The sequence below is a fragment of the Anguilla anguilla genome, chromosome 10 (genome assembly GCF_013347855.1).
Source record: "Anguilla anguilla isolate fAngAng1 chromosome 10, fAngAng1.pri, whole genome shotgun sequence".
Taxonomy (NCBI): Eukaryota; Metazoa; Chordata; class Actinopteri; order Anguilliformes; family Anguillidae; genus Anguilla; species Anguilla anguilla.
The window spans coordinates 22,666,123-22,680,724 of NC_049210.1; the positions used below are offsets into that span (position 1 = coordinate 22,666,123).

The following is a 14,602-nucleotide window of genomic DNA, read 5'->3' on the forward strand; positions in this document are numbered from 1 at the left end:
TACCACAGAAACATTGAACATAAACATTAAGCATTGAACGCGTTACCACGTGGAACAACATGCATTTAATATAGTTGCAAACAAAGCTTTGTTTATTCTTTGGAAACAGAATAAGAATAATTCTTATTCTTATCATAAGAATAATTCTGTTTTTAATGAAGTGTTATTGTGTTTGGAAACATTTTGCTGTCATGCTCAACTTTACCAGCCTGCTTGTTGAAGCTTAAAAATTAATTGACAATAAGGTTCAAGAATGGAGTGGTTCATAGGTATACATCAAATCAATTAAGTAACAGGGGCATTGTGCACCCAAAACTTTTCAGAGGGCACAAACTCAAGCAAACAAAGAGAGAGAGCAAGAGACAGAGAGAGAGAGACAGAGACAGAGAGAGTGTACAGGAAATAACTGTGGGCAACTGAATGTAGACTTGGGGTAGGGGGGTAGGTGGGGGGTGGTGGAAGCAATCACAATCTGGAGGAGGAAGCAGTGACAAACTGGGGGGGGTCGGGGGGGCGGGGTTGCTGGCGATAATGAACTGGGGAACCATCGCAATAACAATAGCATCAATAGAATTTATTTTTACCCTCAGAATACTGCACAATCCAAATGTATTTAAAAAAAATATGAAGCCTGAATTGTGTGGCCTATCCATGGTTGTGGCCCTAAATGACTGCATAGGTCATTTATGCCAACTGCCGGCTCTGGGATTGCCTAATTCAACAACAATTGACCAAACTGGGCAAAATATCATCTCAGAATTTTATTCAGAATGTCATAAATATTCCCTGAGACCGATTTGTTTTCAAAAAAGTTGAGTGAGACCCTTCATAACAGCTCCACTGTAGATATTAGGGAATATTTTTTCCAGCTTCAAAAGCAGCAACTACTTTTTGGTAACACCTACATGGTTTTATGAAGTTTACTGCATACAGGCCCGGGTCTTTGATTACACACAATACTCCACTCACGCAATCTTCTCTTATTACAGTAAAAAAAGAGAGATTGGGCTGTGAACAATCAGCAACATGCAAAATAAACCTCCAGTTTAAAGTCTGTTAAACTGTCTTAAATGTCAACTAAAATATTCATACAAGAAGGAAGAGCGGAAGAAAAACACCCAAGAGCTCTGTTATTGTGTTATGTTATTGTGCGCTCTTAAATGGGCAGAGCAGATAAAAGGCCTGTTTTAAGCTTTCATTTCTTCCGGGAGATTCAGATGGGTAATTGCACCTCGAGAATATTGGCAGCTCAACTCTCCAACACATGTATCAAACACACCCGCCTCTGCGCGGCTTTCATTATGGTGAAACCACACTGTTACAGTGAAGCCACACTGTTTCCAGCAATAATGCCTGGCGCCGCTCCTGCGTCCCACAATCGCCATCATGTGATCATCATCTATTTCTTGACAGACCTTAATATTTAATCTTGTATTGTTATTGTCCAATTTGAATAAAATAAAAAAAAATTGTGAAAATGTCAGATTGTATTTTATATTTGGGTTGGTCCATTGATTATAGCCTAGCTACATTTTTGCCCTATTTTTGCGATATGTTCTGAGCTATGAGATTGGGGAAAGGGGTCTGAATTGACTTTATTAATTTGATATCAAATAGGTTGTATTCTCTTGTTGTTTTCAAATTTTTGAGAGACATCATTGTATAAATGATGGAGTATTGGTTTTTATTATGGTTTGCCATCGATTGATTAAGGAAGCTCATGGTGATTGCTGCACAATGTAGCAACGTGTCGCTGTTCATATTGATCAGACAGTCAGCCTTAGATTTTCTTTGTGTTAAATATGAAACTTGCGTTGTCATTTGTATTGATCAGAACAGCCTCTGCAGAAAATATTAGGGTACAGTAGCGCAACCTTATTTAAAATACTATATATATTAGGAAATATTACTCAGCCTATATATGCACCATATATATCACCGTGCTATTAACGTGCCTTCCTTGATGGAACTAATGAATGGGGAACATAAATTTGAGAAGAGGGATAGTTTAGATGTCAGAGATCAAATCTGGTTGGCTAATGTGATGTGAAGTTGTATCGCCTGGGGCTTGAAGATAAAATTTGGCCATCTCCCCCACTGGAAATCCCAACATGCCTTGCAGAGGTGACCCGCTGTCTCTGATTGAAAATGAATGAAAATGAGGTGGCGTTGCTGTCTAGTGAAACTGCTTTTGTGTGGCTTCACGGTTAGGTAGCGTGCAGTCCTGCAAAGCGTCCATCTAACAACCCCTCCTAGCTTTGCTTCTCTTCCCCCCGATCTTCCTCCCAATGTTGTCTTATGCTGTTTGATCCTGAACATTCCGCTACTTTACGCTCTTAATCATCCTGAGTTCAAAAACAAAAACAAATAAATAAATACACAAATAATATATATATATATATATATTTTTTTTTTAATCAATCCAGCTCCAGACCTGCAGGGAGCTCTCCTGGTTAAAGCGAGGAACTCCTGCGTACTTTGAGCATAAATCACCAGAGACTCCAGCAGAGTGGAGTGTCAGCAGTAAGATAAACTCATAAATACTGAAGGCATTCAAGGAACAGTGAGGGAGAGATTGGGGGTGGGGGGTGAGGGGGCGGGGGGGATTAGAAGGGGATAGCATTGAGGACAACGGCAAAATAAGTAATTGAAATGTTAGCAGAGGCATGATGGTTCCTGAAAATAGAGAGCAGTTCCAGTCGATATGTCCCTCTCACGAGACGCCGGGACCGTGGAGCAGGGGATAATGGGCCGGTGACATTCTCCTCCTAATCACGAGAACAACCTCCTGCTTCGTGCAGCTCGTTAGAGGCCCTCTCTACATGTGCCGCACACTTGCATTTAAACAATTACATAACATTTGTCTGCCAGGAAGCTGCCTTTAATTATGTGTGTGGAAAATTGAAAGCCTACCAGCGGTTAACAGAAAAGAGTTCTGGATCTTTAAAAAGACATTAAGCCCACCATCGAAAGAGCAAGTCAACCCACACAGAGCATCCACTTTTCAACACATTTATATTATTTTATTGACTATTGTGATTATTATTGGACTTGGATTGCTTTAGCAGAATTATTGATGTATTAATCACAAAAAGAATATGTTTTAAGTGAAATGTTTGCATTTGCTGAAGGCCTCAAAAGACAGGAAATGAAATTGATCAGCATCAATGCTAAAATCAGCCTGCTCTCCATCAAGGTGCAACAGCACAGATCTTTAACAACTGTTACAGCCCTGCATATGCCTAGTGGGTAGATTGCTCAAGATTCAAAATCTCTCAAAGAGCCTAATTCATGCTACTTCAAGTAGTGCTCTGTACAGTGTATTAGAAATTTTGGATATTGAATCCAAAGGCAGTTTACTTTTTTGCACTTTTATAAAGCATGCTTCATTTCCAGCATACCCATGTGTCCTATTTGGGACCACATATCTTGTAGCATTCTTTCAGTAGACCTTATCCACAAAATGTGTTGGTACATACATAGCATACAATTTTTTAACTTGAGTGATAGATCCTGCAATAGGTTATATATTATATAAAGTGTAGAATGTATATTGCTATGATCTCTTAAAGATGTGTATCTAATTTTCAAATCATAACTTCAGGTCACATAGTTACTACATCATTACATCATAATCATCACAATACTACCCATATGTCTTAGTCGGTAGTGGTACTAGTGGGTTCGAACAGGGGACTACATATACTGAAAAATAAATGCATTCATATAATGTACAGTACTGTGCAAAAGTCTTAGGCACCTGCAAAAAAATGCTGTACAGCTAAGATGCTTTCAAAAATAATGAAATGAAAGGTTATAAATATCGAAAAAATAATATAAAGAGCAGTAAATAGTTAAAAACTAAATAAAATCAATGTTTGGTGTGACGACCCTTCACCCTTAAAACTACATCAATTCTCTTAAGTACACTGTCCGGCAGTTTTATAAGAAAATCGGCTGGTAGGTTGTTCCAAACATTTTGGAGAACTTGCCACAGTTCTTCTGCAGATTTTGGCTGTTTCATTTGCTTCTGGCTCTCCAGGTAATCCCAGAGACCCTTGATCAAGTTTTTATCTGAAAGGTAGTCTATTACTAGGGGACACCATAGTGACATCATCACCCTGTTCCAAGAATCTCGGAGTGGTGATGGACAACAGGTTGTCCCTCTCCAAGAACATCGCAGCAGTAAGCCGGGCATGCAGATTTTTCCTGTATAACATCCGGAGAATCCGCCCCTTTCTCACCACCTACTCAACCCGGCTCCTGGTCCAAGCAATGGTACTATCCCGCCTGGACTACTGCAACTCTCTTCTGGCTGGACTACCAGCATCTGCCATCAGACCCCTGCATCTCATTCAGAATGCTGCAGCTCGTCTGGTCTTCAACCTCCCCAGACACTCCCACGTCACTCCCCTGCTCTCTACCCTCCGCTGGCTGCCTGTTATAGCTCACATCTAATTTAAAACATTGGTCCTAGCATACCAGGCAGTCAAGGGATCAGCCCCAGCATACCTCCACAAGATATTCAAACCCTACATGCCAGCCAGATCCCTCCGTTCTGCTACCTCAGGATGCCTGGCACCTCCCCCTCTTCGCTCCTGTGCTTCCGGAACACGTCTCCTGTCTGTTCTGGCCCCACAATGGTGGAATGACCTCCCCGTGGAGGTCAGAACAGCTGAGACACTGACCCACTTCAAGCGACGTCTGAAGACTCACCTCTTCAGGCTGCACCTCTCCCCATCCCTCCCTACCACCCTGTAAACTCTTAAATGACTGTAAGCTTAGGGTTGTAACTAGGTAGCTGTTTCGTAGGTGACTTAGTTAATGCACCTGTCTTAACTACTGCTTGTATTTTTGCATAGACTGCGTTGTTGCTGTTCTAGTTTGTGTTAGTGTTAATCAGTTTAACCTTCAGGGTCCAAGTTGAACTATGCGGTTGTTCCCTGCACTTAGACCGGTACTTCTCTCTAGGGTTTTCGTCATACTTGTTCCTGGTTATGGTTATACACTTTGTTATACGTCGCTCTGGATAAGAGCGTCTGCCAAATGCCTGTAATGTAATGTAATGTAACGTAATCCAAAAATGTATCTGTAAAATTTCATTTTTTGGAAAATTCATGTTTGGAAATTAGTTCTTTTCTACTGACACACTAATGCAGAAAACAAAAAATAAACATCTAAGACCAAATATATATTATATATTATGTTTAAAAAACTAGGGTGCCTAAGACTTTTGCACAGTACTGTATATCAAGAAAGATGTATATATATCATGGTTTAATGTATATATATATATATATATATATATATATATATATATCAAGAAAGATGTATATATATCACGGTTCAATGTATATGTATGTATGTATATATATATATATATATATATATATATATGTGTGTGTATATATATATCAAGAAATGATATATGATATGATATATACTAACTATTGTGCATACACAGTCACTCAATTGTAGTCACTTTGATTCTCATTGTGGAGAATGAATGTTATAATGTAATGTTTATATATAATATATTGCATTTGTCCAACTTATCTTTTATCTGCTGAATTTATCTAAATAATTAATAATGTGTTGCCATTTACCATGTAAATAACTGGATATAAAAGAGAATTAAGTCTTGTTCTGCACAAACTAAATATGAACGATTACTGGAACATTTATCGATTCCCTGTACAGGCCATTTCAAATTCAATCATGATCATCTTGGGAATGTTATCTTTAACACTATTGACATCGGTCTTAATTTTTCACAGTGAAAATATTTATATGGTTGTCACTAATCTGAAGAGTATAAATGAAGTCTCTTTGAGAGAAGGTTTGAATCTTAAGCAATCTGCCCAGTGGTGAGTACATGTTGTTTGAAGTACACTAGACATATACAGAGCTGTGGCAGTTGTTAAAGATCTGTGCTGATACACCTTGATGGAGAGCCGGCTGATGCTAGCGTTATGGCTGATCAATTTCAGCTCTGATCTGTTTAGTCTTTTAGCAAATGGAAACATTCCACTTAAAATATAGTTTTATGTGATTAATTGCCTTAGTTTTTGCACCAGGAGGTTTAGTTAGTATTACTATGCATGTAATTTATTTCCTTCACTGGAAATTATTACCATATGAAATTTAAAAAAAAAATTATCCTAAAACAAGTATTAGATTGAATGGCAGTGTTTCAAATGTTTAAATCATATTTTCAATAGCACTCTTGCATGACCATGACAGTGATGATGTTGATCATGATTATTATAATAATGGCACGTATTATTATTATTATTATTTTTATTATTATTATTATTATTATTATTATTATTATTATTATAATAAACATAGACATGTCATCTTATTTCACATGTAGGTGCAATCAAAAAAATTCTGTTGACTAAAATAGCACTAAATACTACAGACTAAAGCATCTGTCTGTGTGTATTTGTAATGTACTTGTGCACATAGCATGGAGCTGGCAGCCCTGTGTTTTACAGCTGGCTCTCATATCAGCCTCATTATTCAGTCAGAAACATTGTCTGGGCATCCATCCCCCCGAACCCATGGCTCCCCGCCCACCTTATTAACATGCATCGCGCTGGGCATCTTTCCCAAAGTTGTCGGCCTTCACTGGAAAATAAGAACCAATCTCTTTTATTGCATTTTAACAAGTGCAAGTGTGAGCATGCTCTTTCTGTGGCCCTGTAAGTACCCTTAACCTTCTGTAATGAAAAGTAATATGATGCGAAAGTTTTTTTATGGGTGCGCATTTAGACGAGACCGCCATCTTCTTGGCAAGCTCTGGCAAAGGGTAAATTAAACACGTTATTCATGAACTTCATATATCTTAAAAGGCCAGTTTTATGACTGGCTTTTTAACTTTTTATAAAAGCTGACTTGAATGTTCTTGATTTAGTGTACATAAGGCACTCACAGATGAAAGTCTATCATGCTGTAGTACTGAATCCCCTGCTCTGTTCTTCCGAGACGTACACCGTGTACAAACGCCGTATCAACAGACTCCGCATGGACGCGGAACACATCCTCGGGGCAGTTCTCTACAGTGAACTCACGTTGGGGAAGCGCAATCGTGGGCGACCCCTTCTGAGATACACTGATGTATTGAGATGACACATTAAGGTCTCTGGGTTACCTGAAAAATGGGAAACTTTGGCTTAAGACCGGACGATGTGGTGGCACATTGTTCATCAGAAGCTTGGGAGCGTCAACAGGAAGATTGCTGGGCAAGTAGACATGTGGCTGGAGACAAGAAAGTGGGAATTGAGCATGCCATCGTCTGTTAAGGTGGCTTGACTGAATGAGCATTATAGACTGTGTCGGGCAGTGTGTTATGTATTATACAAACCAGTCTGTGTGTTATGGATTGATCCGGCCAGGCAATGTTTTACTGACTATTCTAACCAGGCTGTAGGTTATGGACTGTACCATCCAGGCTGTGTGTTACAAACTGTACCAACCAGGCAGTGTATTATGGACTGTACCAACCAGGCTGTGTGTAATGGACTGTACCAACCAGACTGTGTGTAATGGACTGTACCAACCAGGCAATGAGTTATGTGCTGTAGCAACCAGGCTGTGTGTTACAAACTGTACAAACCAGGCAGTGTATTATGGACTGTACCAACCAGGCTGTGTGTAATGGACTGTACCAACCAGGCAATGAGTTATGTACTGTGCCAACCAGACTGTGTATAATGGACTGTAGCAACCAGGCAATAAGTTATGTACTGTACCAATCTGGCTGTGTGTTACAAACTGTACCAACCAGGCAGTGTATTATGGACTGTACCAACCAGGCTGTGTGTTACAAACTGTACCAGCCAGGCTGTGTGTTACAAACTGTACCAACCAGGCAGTGTATTATGTACTGTACCAATCTGGCTGTGTGTTACAAACTGTACCAACCAGGCAGTGTATTATGGACTGTACCAACCAGGCAATAAGTTATGTACTGTATCAACCAGGGGGTGTGTTACAAACTGTACCAACCAGGCTGTGTGTTACAAACTGTGTATTATGGACTGTACCAACCAGGCTGTGTGTAATGGACTGTACCAACCAGGCAATAGGTTATGTACTGTACCAACCAGGTTGTGGTTTACAAACTATACCAAAAAGGCTGTGTGTTACAAACTGTACCAACCAGGCAGTGTATTATGGACTGTACCAACCAGGCTGTGTGTTACAAACTGTGCCAACCAGGCAGTGTATTATGGACTGTACCAACCAGGCTGTGTGTTACAAACCGTACCAACCAGGCAGTGTATTATGGACTGTCCCAACCAGGCAATGAGTTATGAACTATGCCAACCAGGTCAATGTCAATGCTTTGCACTCTTACAGTATTTCAATGAAGAAAATAAATGCATTAATGTGTCATATGTACAGTGCTGTGGAAGGGTAGGTGCCCCATCCCTGATTTCCTCTATTTCATATTTGTCAAACTGAATCTTTCAAATATTTAGACAAAATGTAATATTAATATTATATTAAGTGTGTACACAAAACACATATTTTAAAAATTATTTCATTTATTTAATGAAAATAGTAATCAAACATCTATAATTGCCCCCTTAAAATTAAATTTTCTCATCTTTTATGGAATTTCCTTTGATCGTGGCATACATTTGATTGTGCTTGTACAAACTTTACGGTGACTACAATACTTCACTCTTACAGTATGGTCAGGTTCACTATAGCCGCGTTTCCACCAAAAGTACCCGGAACTTTTAGTCCCAGGAACTACTTTTCAAGGAACTAAAAGGTTCCTTCAGCCCATGGTTGTCTGCGTTTCCACCGCGGTCTAAAGTCCCGCGAAGATTAGGCAAATTAGCCCACTGACGTATGAAAAAGCGACGTTGTCGTCGGTCCATCTGTCCTATGATTTCTTCTGTAACCCCATACTACCACCGAAGTAGCCTACATTATTTTCTAATAAGCGGGACAGACCGGAGGGGTTTATTCCACTTATGTACAACGGGTTACCAACGATGATTATATATGGTAATTTTTGTATTTATTTTTTTTTATCGATTTAAACACCTGGAAATGAAATATTCTTCTGCAGCCGTTTTGGCATATTTTACCGTTGTCAAGCAAAACTGTCGTTGGTAGTTGAACTTGGACCGTTGTTATGCAACAAATAGGATATAACAGGCCAATAGTCAGATTGTAACTGTTTTATATATCCTCTCAAACACATTCATTATGTTTTTATGCGAACATTCGCTTTCATGTCTTGACATCCGAAGCGACAGAATGCATTCACATTTATATGTATAACTGGCAACAACAGCAGAAAACATGCACACGTTGTAAACAATTTGCTGTTTGATTACTTTCTCATCGTCAATTCCATATAGGCTAATCGCAAAATGACAAGAATAGAACGAAAACTCGGACTTGCGTGAAAATTTAAATTAGTAGTGGTACAGCCACCGTTTGCTTTCCTTCGAAGTTACTGCTAGCCGAGCAGCGAAGTGTGCCCTCCAGATGCGAACCATGCACCATAAATTAGTCCATAGTCTTCCTGGTCTTTTTGTGGAATTGAAGAATGGCAGAGTAAAATTATGGCAGTCTGAAAAAGCTAAAGGGACGATTACTAGAATTAACCTGTTATATTACCCTGACAAAAAGTGCGGAAGGTGATTTCCAGTTTGCTTTTACTGTATCACCAATGTGAATTACGCAGAACTACCGCATACCTCACATAACTGTATCAAACGTTTTGAGTCAATTACAACGGGCTAACAAAGAAAATCTGGAAGAAAATATTCAGCAACCGAATTAATCCATTTGAATGTTTTGGTACGTAATATGCTGTCCCAGCACGAATGCTTAGCATTTCATAAAACGAATACTAAAGCAAGAAAAGAACAGAAGAGCACACGTTATAATTCCAAGACGTTGGCAGGCTATAACCAAAACTAGGCTACTGCGCCGCATAACATACAAGTTTGATTTGAAGTTATTATGAAAATAAATTGTTTTGCGGCTGCATATTTTCAAACATGGCGGTTGAAAATAAACACAAAAAAATGCTGCGAGTACTCGACCAATCAGAAATGTTCAGCGCTGCAAGCTCCACCCAAAAGGTGCCTGTACTTTCGGAAAGTACTACCCCCCGAGCAGGAACTTTTTTGGGGGTAAAATAAAGCCCCCGGAACTAAGTTTAGACCCTAGTTCCTGCGGTGGAAACGCACTGAGTTCCTCAAAAGGTTCCTAGTTCCGGGGTAAAGTTCCTGCGGTGGAAACACGGTTTATGAGTGGGATTTAGATTTGATATTGCTTGCTGCAATGAAACCTGGCTGTGTGCAATCAGCTGAATCTAATTATCAGTTAATTTTGTTTAATTGGTTTATTGACATTGAACTAAGGGGGGAGTACTTTTTCACATCAGTAGTATGCACATATGATAACTTTTTTCATTAAATTCAATAATAAAAAATGTGTTTTGTATTTACTCAATTTCTATTGTATTGTATTGCCTAAAAGCATTCAGTGTGACAAATGTTGTGTAGTAGTAATAGAGGAAATCAGAAAGGAGGCAAATACTTTTTCATTGCACTGCACAGCCTATTCACTGCACTTTTCCATTTGTATTTGATGTTTAAAAATAGTGCAACATGTCAACACACAAGTGTTTATAATAATATAATAATATATATAATCATTTTCACCCAAAATTCCAGTAGGTTGTTAGCATCCGGAGTAATTAGAAGTACTCGTGTGTTGTGATTCGTGACTGGTCTTCACAAATCTTCCCTGACATCCATTGGTGGAGCAGCTGGTTCTTCTATTGAGATTGAGTGCTCCTGTGACTGGTGTCTGAATGTTCCCTGCGGTGCATGGAGCTATCTCAGTTAGCACTTCATCAGAGCACACAGTACATCAGGAACTATTTTGTGATGCGGCGTGGAGCCTGATTTTCATTTTCAGCTCTGAAAATTCCTTTGAAGCATGTGTGTATGCACACGTGCGTGCATTTGCACGTGCATGTACAGTATGTATGTGACACCTAACAGGCACACATCTTTTTGAATCCAAGTTATTGATGATCCTGACTGTTTGTGCTCTGAAGAAAAAGGTTGACCCATAACTGTTAAAGAATGAAAGCACATATGGTGGTGGCGGTGTTTTATTTTCCAGCATCAATTAATTCCACCTCAAGTGCTAAATGAATGTCTTTGATCTCGTCCTATAGGTAAATATTTGTGTGCAGCATAGACTTGACTTGGCTACAGTCATTTTATTCATTTTTGTAGTGCATAACGGTTTGTTGCCACAAAGCCAACACAAGTTTCCATACTAAATTGAAAGACATTAGTAACAAAGGTTTAAAATAAATATATTTCCTGATTTCCCACAAACCCTCTTGCGATGCCAGTGGTTTCAACTACACGTTCTAGTGGAGCATTGTCATTGTCCATTTGAAACAACGTAACTATTTCACATGAATTTATTTAGCCTATATGCAACAGTCTAAATTGATGATATGTGCACTTTAAATTACTCTTTTTAAGTCATGCTATGTACAGCTGTTTGCCATGAAAACAAGTAGGGGGTTACTTTGCTACATAACTTCCCTGGATTATTATGGGCACTACATTATGGGCACTACAGCAATGTTACACCACTGATTTGAATCTGCATCCATTCAGGTGTAAACCTAACTACTCAAACACTACAGGCAATATGTGGTTGTATGGTTGTTACATGATTTGGCAGTCATGGTGCATGTTATGTTAGTATGTGCAAACCTCCCTTATAGCCATGTTGCAGTTTGACCATCTGTATAGTCATAGCTATTATGATACAAGCTGGACTAGGTTTCCCTTGTGGTCATGTTGTGTTTGACTATTTATGTGATCACAGCTTATATGATGTGAGCCTGTCCAGGTTTCCTCTTATGGTCATGTTGTGGTTTGTCAGTTTGATGGCCATGGTGTGCTTGTCTTTTTCTCTTTCCCTCCAGGTGGCGGGGTGTATGGGCACCCGGGAGATTCAGGCTCAGAGGCAGACGATGAGACACAGCTGAAGTTCTACACAGAACAACACAGGGGGCGCCGTCGCAGCAAAGGTAAAACTCACCCGGCATGGGGGGAAATTAACCCCTGCCCTTTTGACCCGTTACTCACAAAATGTCCTCCTAGATAATGTTTTTTTTTAATCATTATCAAAAATAGAGAAGATAAAAAGATGGGATACACCTCCCCACCCTCACCCACCCACAAACATGCACACACAGCTCGCCTCACTCAAAGAAAGAACAACTAGAATTGAGTTGATCGGAGTGCAGTCTGTCCTAGCAGCATGCTCAGGATGTTCTGCTCCTCGGTGAAAAGTTCAGTAGTCCCATGTGTCTTGCTTCACCTTTCCCTGGCTGCATGTGTTCCACTGATTAAAAGGGGAAAATGGACAGATGTCAGCTCATGTTCATTGTAAAGAGTAGCAGTGGAGGACGATAGACATCCAGGTACTTTCCCCTGAGCTTTCTCTGGTGCCCCAATAAGCTAGCAACCACTTGTGGATTCAGAGTGAAACCCGTCACAAAAATGAATAACTTTCTGTGGTGTGATCGAAGTGATATTCTCTGAATTTAATCTAGCAAGACAAATAGCTTCTTTCCTTCATGTGTAATAAAGGCACACGTTTGCTTTATGGTATTATGTCTGACAAATCTTCATTATCGCCAAAGCTTGCTAGCGTGAATCAAAATGCTGCAGGCGGCGCACGTTTCAACTTTTTCAAGGCGATAGCTACCTTGGCTGTGCATGTCCCCAAAACTCACACACACACAGTAACATGCTGGTTTACAGAATGAATAAAACCTCTTTCCTCTCTGAGGCCCAGGGTCAGACAGAAAGACAACGCTTGGCTTGGAATTGTGAAGTGCCACAGTTAGCTGGAAAACTCACATTACTCAAATTCACACTGGAAGCATTTATTTGTGGTAGCATCCTCCATCTGGACAGAACAGACAAGCAGCTCTTTTCTGAAGCATTGTGATCCTTCTCTTCCTGTCACTCCACACTGCACTGGCTGAGCCGTGGCGTAATTGCTGCGTTGAAGGAGTTAGCTTCATGTGCAGCTGGTGCAGACGAACTACAGCAGCCCAATCGGTCCAATGCTACTCTGCAGGGCCGCTGGCCAGTCAGCATTGGGCGCGGTCAGAGTTTGGCTCCGGACCATGGAGGGACATGGCTAAACCAAATCTGTAAATTCCAGGGGTCAGAAAGTAAGTCCTGTTATGTGTTTCTTCTACTCACTAACTCAGCCATGTGATTGCTCTAATTAGTTCCACCTCCTCGCTGAAGAATTGTGCTAATTAGCAAATCTAGGTGAATGGAATAAAATTAGGTTTGGGGAGGACTTACTTTCTGAACCTGGATTTTCCATCTCTGGGTTAAAGCAGAGCTTTAGCTGCTCCGCAGCCGTGGAAACCATTGCCAGGTTGTGTAACTGACATTCTATACTGCATATCTGCGTGCTGCGTCATTGACAGAAAGCTGTTTTTCTTTCTTCAGTCCCAGTGTGCCATCTTCCTCAAAAGCCTGAATACAGCTGATTGTTATTTAAATAGAAAGAGAAGGTGCGTCAGTGGCAGAGGGCAGAATAGGATAAGATAATGTATTCTTAATAAGCCAGATGAAAACTAGCCAGTGCATTCCAAACTTTCATTCTATGGAATCTGTGTGTCGTCGCTTTCTAATAAATTAAGAAAATACGTACATAAGCAGTTTCAGCAGTAGGAGATTGTTATAGATTGGTCTGAAGCTTTTAACAACTGAGGTTTCGCTGTTGTACAGCACAAGAATATAATTCTTTTTAAACAGAATATAGAAAAAAAAACTGCAGCCAAAAAGCTAGGGTGCTGTCACGTAACGGGTAGGGGGGACCCAAACGCAGAGGGGAAAAAAAAAAAAAAAAAAAACAAAGGGAAAATTAACACTTTACTTACACGACAGGCAAACAAGCAGGGAACAGAAAAGGCCACGATGAGCAAAAACACAAACTCAAAATATCTAATAAAACAGAAAACAGGAACTCAAAAACACAGGCAGGCAGAGTACAAGGGCAGGTACAGTCAAACAGATCAAACACAAGTAGGAAACAAACACAGGCAGGCAGATACATGCAAGTCAAACAAACACAAACAGGTCAAAAACACAGGCAGGTACATACGGTCTGAAACACAAGTCGGGAACAAACACAAGGAACCAGCACCCGAGTCAAGGGAACAAAGAACTTAAATAGACAGGGGGTAACAAGACACAGGTGAACTCAAAAAACAATCAACCCAGAAAAAGAGGGGATAACAAGACACAGGTGGGAACAATGATAGAATAACAAGACAACAATAATACAATTAACAGGGGGGAGCAGGACACAAAACAGAAGTGCCGCCATCTGGCGGCCCAACAAGGGAAACACAGACAGGAAAACACAGAACCATGACAGGGTGCATACACTCCAGGATATGTTGTCATATATAATAATAATAATAATAATAATAATAATAATAATATATCGGTGAATGTGCTTGATTCAGGTGATATCAGTGAAATGAAATCTACCA

At 39.9% G+C, this 14,602-nt stretch overlaps 1 protein-coding gene and 1 long non-coding RNA gene across 7 annotated transcripts in view; one reads left to right on the forward strand and one right to left on the reverse strand.

Moving 5' to 3' along the window:
• Window positions 1–14,602, forward strand: part of LOC118206226 (astrotactin-2-like) — a 466,985-nt gene that overhangs the window by 192,573 nt on the left and 259,810 nt on the right. For all 6 annotated transcript variants that reach the window (XM_035378599.1, XM_035378597.1, XM_035378598.1 and 3 more), the window contains one exon: window positions 11,999–12,103. In XM_035378599.1, coding sequence (XP_035234490.1) covers window positions 11,999–12,103 — 105 coding nt within the window. The remainder of the gene's footprint in view (window positions 1–11,998; window positions 12,104–14,602) is intronic.
• Window positions 12,288–14,236, reverse strand: LOC118206227. Its single transcript, XR_004761158.1, has 4 exons — window positions 14,209–14,236; window positions 13,401–13,587; window positions 12,942–13,238; window positions 12,288–12,420 (listed from the first exon to the last, which is right to left on the reverse strand). It is a non-coding gene; the product is annotated as an uncharacterized LOC118206227 (long non-coding RNA).